The sequence below is a fragment of the Poecilia reticulata genome, linkage group LG12 (genome assembly GCF_000633615.1).
Source record: "Poecilia reticulata strain Guanapo linkage group LG12, Guppy_female_1.0+MT, whole genome shotgun sequence".
Lineage (NCBI taxonomy): Eukaryota > Metazoa > Chordata > Actinopteri > Cyprinodontiformes > Poeciliidae > Poecilia > Poecilia reticulata.
Genome location: NC_024342.1, coordinates 24,876,323 through 24,880,455, shown reverse-complemented (window position 1 = coordinate 24,880,455; position 4,133 = coordinate 24,876,323). Strand labels below are relative to the sequence as shown.

At 42.9% G+C, this 4,133-nt stretch overlaps 1 protein-coding gene across 1 annotated transcript; it reads right to left on the bottom strand.

Moving 5' to 3' along the window:
• Positions 1–6: 6 nt before the first annotated feature.
• LOC103474032 (uncharacterized) lies at positions 7–2,289 on the bottom strand. Its single transcript, XM_008424749.2, has 3 exons — positions 2,028–2,289; positions 770–1,076; positions 7–587 (listed from the first exon to the last, which is right to left on the bottom strand). The coding sequence occupies exons 2-3, from the start codon at positions 1,006–1,008 to the stop codon at positions 191–193; spliced, it is 636 nt and encodes a 211-aa protein (XP_008422971.1). The 5' UTR covers positions 1,009–1,076; positions 2,028–2,289; the 3' UTR covers positions 7–190.
• Between the last annotated feature and the right edge of the window lie 1,844 nt (positions 2,290–4,133).

Below are 4,133 nucleotides of genomic sequence, written 5' to 3'. Positions count from 1 at the left end.
TTGAGCTAACGGAGCGTTGAGCTAATGGAGCATTGAGCTAACAGAGCATTAGGTATCACCACAATAGCGTTGAGCTCCTTGGATAGGAGCATTGCGCTCAATGCTCCTATCCATGGAGCTCAACGCTACATTAGCTCAATGCTCCATTGCACTAATGGAGCATTGAGCTAATGTAGCGTTGAGCGACCGTTCACAGGGCGGAGTGTTCGAACAGGATGACGGTGGAGCGGCTGGACAGGCTGGACAGCCTGGAGGGCCGGAAGGCTCCGATCCGGGAGTAAACGTCCCCGTCTGAACACGCGCCCCAGGACAGGTGGGGGCTGGGCGGCGTGGTGTGGATCAGAGGCAGCGACGGCGGCCGGAGTCCAGGCGCGGGCGCTGCAGGCGGAGTCGGTGGGAGCGGGAGGGATGGTGGAGGGACGATGGAAGTTATGGTGGTGATGGTCTGGATGGGAGCCGGTTCTTCTGGGAGCGACCCGTTCTTGGTGGGCATCTCCTGGCAGGCGGTGGGCTGCTTCAGCCTGTAGGTGGCGCTGTGGTAGAAGCTGCTGTACTCCAAGGCGTGTTGCGCCCGGGCCAGCCTGAGCCTGGCACCAGAACCAGACCAGAGACAGAATAACAACGTCTATCAATATCAATAGATGATACATCTGATAGAATATTCACTGAACCACACAGCATTCTGGGAGATGTAGGCAGAGAGAGAGAAGACTCAAGAAGGTGAGTTAACCTCCTGTGTCTGTGYGGCTCAGGCCAGGTGAGCTCCTACCTGTGCCTCAGCTGCAGCAGCCTGTAGAGCAGCAGCAGGATCGCGGCTCCAGCCAGCGTCACCAGCAGCAGCAGCGCCACCTGCAGGTCCAGACTCAAGCAGCTCCTCCCAGCCGAGCTGCAGCTCCTCGGGGGTTCTGGGGGCCGCTCCGTCCCCCTAACCGGGCCGGCGCCGACCCGGCTGGGCGGAGGAGGAACCTGGAGGGAGGAGCTGCTGGCGACCAGCTGGCTGAGGCGCATCGCTTCCCGGGGCGATCACAGACAGGAAGTGATGTCGTCTGGCTTGAACTCCATCGATTCTCACGGATCTGAAAAAGGAAGAGTTTGGTTTGGTCAGAGGTCAAAAGGTCAAGTGATGTTTATCATTAAACCATCAAGAACTATCAGCAATAATTTGGTTTATTAGTCACTGATGCATGGAGCAGCTAATTATGATTTAAGCTAACGAGAAAAGAAACAACGATGTCACCGTGACATGAGCAACAACTGAAGCAAACCTGTAACGCCAGCAGGAGTTTTCACAAAACCCAGCTTTTATTTTGGTAGTCAAATTCCAGCTAAATATCCAGCTCTGTACTAAAGAGTTAAGTATTTGATGTGAACCTAAATATTCTCTTTGAAGCTAAATAATTAGCTAGTTAATCAAATGTTTGGCTTTAGCCTAAATAATTAGTTTGAGGCTAAAGAGCTAAGTATTTAGTCCAAAGCTAAGTATTTAGCTTGTTAGCTAAACATTAGTTTATGTATCAGTTAGCCTATCAGAAGTTTCCAGATCCATGACATCATCATCATCTGGGTTTCTCTTTATTTTTTTAAAGAGACAGTAATCATTCTGGATGCAAAGCAGACATAATGAATAATTAAATATCTGTCATATTATCTCATTATTGTGTCTTTTAGTTAATAAAAATAATTTTGGTGATTCTAATTTACCTAAAACAAGAAAAAGTTTGGTCTGATTTCACTTTAAACAGTAAGAAAAAAAAACACGGATTTGTCTTTCTATTCAGTTTGTTGTTTAGTTTCACCCAAAATTATTAATATTTCACAACACAGATTAAATTATTAGAGGAAAACACGCAAAAAAAGTCAGATTATTAAGGAGGTTTTCAGTTTAGTGGAACTGAACTGAGGCCTGACAGTTTGTCTGACGTCAGTGTGTTAAAGTGAAGCTAGCTCCTTGACAAAACATGGAGCCTGAAGCTAACGCATGCTAACTCCACGTTAGCTCTCCTGCTCCAGCAGAAACCCGGACTCACCTGAACCAGACGTGGCCGTTCTGGGGTAAATCCAGGAGAAAGCAAGCCGACCGTCGGAGCGGCTCTCCGTCCGGCGGGAACGGCAGGAAACGGGCCCACTTCCCGAACACGCAGCGCCACGAAACCTGATTGGAGAGCGCTTCCTGTCGCCATGGTTACAGGAAACCGGTCAAGGAAGGCTTCCTGGAGTTTGAAGAAAACATGAAACTGAGCAGCACAACGAGGCAGGAAACAGAAATACTGTTGGTTTTTCTCCACCGGCATAAAAAATAAACTAATGTAGTTAAATTTACATTTAGCTGAGTGACTTTTTTAGATAAGAAATAGCTTTACTCTGCTGTACTTTGAGTAATTTTAATCATGAAGATTTATTTACTTTTACTTGAATAAAAATATGTTGAAGTACTTTTGTTCACTCTGTTTCCATTACATGAAAATATACAAAATCTCAGCAAAAATGTATGAATATTTAAATACATGAAATGTCTCAACAAATGTCTTAAATGCTCTCTGTACTGGTGAAGTTGTCCAAACTCCCAGAGATCTACAGGAAACTGTCAGGCATCGGCGCTCCACACCAAACAGGAAGTCGGCCATCTTGGATTGAAGTTCCAACTTTGACCAAGACAGAAGTCCTTCATGTTGTTTGGATCTCAGCCAACCTTTTTATCATATTTCATTTAATTTGTTTATTCATTTTGGATATTTAAAATGTCTTCCAGTTCATCAGTTTAACGTTTATTTAACTTTTAGGATGTTTTCTTGGGCTATTATTATTATTATTATTATTATTATTATTATTATTATTATTATTATTATTATTATTATGACAGAGCTAATTATGATCAATTTAAGTTATCGATGAGAAATAAAAACATAAACTTTTACAGTATGGTTGTAAATGTCATTTTTTGCTATTTCCTCCATAGTTTGTTTCTTTTTTCCAGTAAATATTGATAATATGATTAAATTGTGCACCTTTTGAAGACGCCTGTTGTAAATGGGAATATTTAACAAAAACAACATTTTTGTTTTTGGCGCCATGAATAACTAATAAATGATTTATTTAGCATTAAATATCACGATTAAACTCGGTGTCCGTATCGCCCGGTTCTATTGGAGACCCAGATTTCCAGGTTCTGACCGGCGGATCGTCTCCCAGCAACAGGAGGCGGGAGAGAAGGCGCTATCTGATGGAGCCGCGTCCAGAGGAACCGACCCGATCCGGTCCGGGTCCATTTATCTGTGTAATGAGCAGCTCTGGTTCCGGGCCGAGCTGCCGACAGAACCTCTGCCTCTGATGTCACACAGAAATATTAAAAGATCTGCTATCGGCTCAGCGGCGACCCGAGAGGAAAAGAATAAACACAAAGATGATCAGATTTAATCACTGCGTTAATATAATAATAATAATAATAATAATAATAATAATAATAATAATAATAATAATAATATACGCAGAAATAATTTACAGCAATTCTGTTAAAAAAAAACAATAAAATGTAAAATAAACTCTTATTTTATTCCATCAGCTGCACTTTAACATAAATCTGATTAGATCAAAGTTGAACTTTGTCAATTAAAAATCAATTAATTCTAATTCGTTTATTTTTATTATTTAAATTTGCTTCCAATTAGGAAAAATAAAGAGGAAGGAAAGTTTTCAGACTAAATTGACTCAGTTTTAATTAGACAGTTTGAATCAGAATGAGGTGGACTACAGAGCAGGGCATTCTGGGTAAATACAACCAAACAAACGTGTTAGCATAGCGCTAGCAAGGAGAAAAGAGAAATCCTCCAAACGCTAAAATCTGACGTCGCTCCGGTTTTGATTCCATTTAGAGTTTTCATGTCGTTTCCTTTAGTGGTGCTTGGCGCAGCGCCCCCACAGGCGAGGAGGGGAACTGGTTTTAAAAAAAGAACCTGAGCAGCTGGAAATGTAAGAAAGCTTTACTACAGAGACATTTTAAAGAGCAGCAGTGAGGATGGGAGCCGCCATGATGAAGCCGGTTGCCATGTTGGAGGGACGATAAACGCTGAAGCCGGTTGCCATGTTGGAGGGACGATAAAGGCTGGAGCCGGTTGCCATGTTGGAGGGACGATAAA

Bases quoted from the DNA above. Each gene is read 5' to 3' on its own strand.
- LOC103474032 (XM_008424749.2), bottom strand. From the start codon at position 1,008: ATGCGCCTCAGCCAGCTGGTCGCCAGCAGCTCCTCCCTCCAGGTTCCT. The intron at 588-769 runs GTAGGAGCTCAC...TTCTGGTGCCAG, and splicing joins CTGCTGCAGCTGAGGCACAG to GCTCAGGCTGGCCCGGGCGC.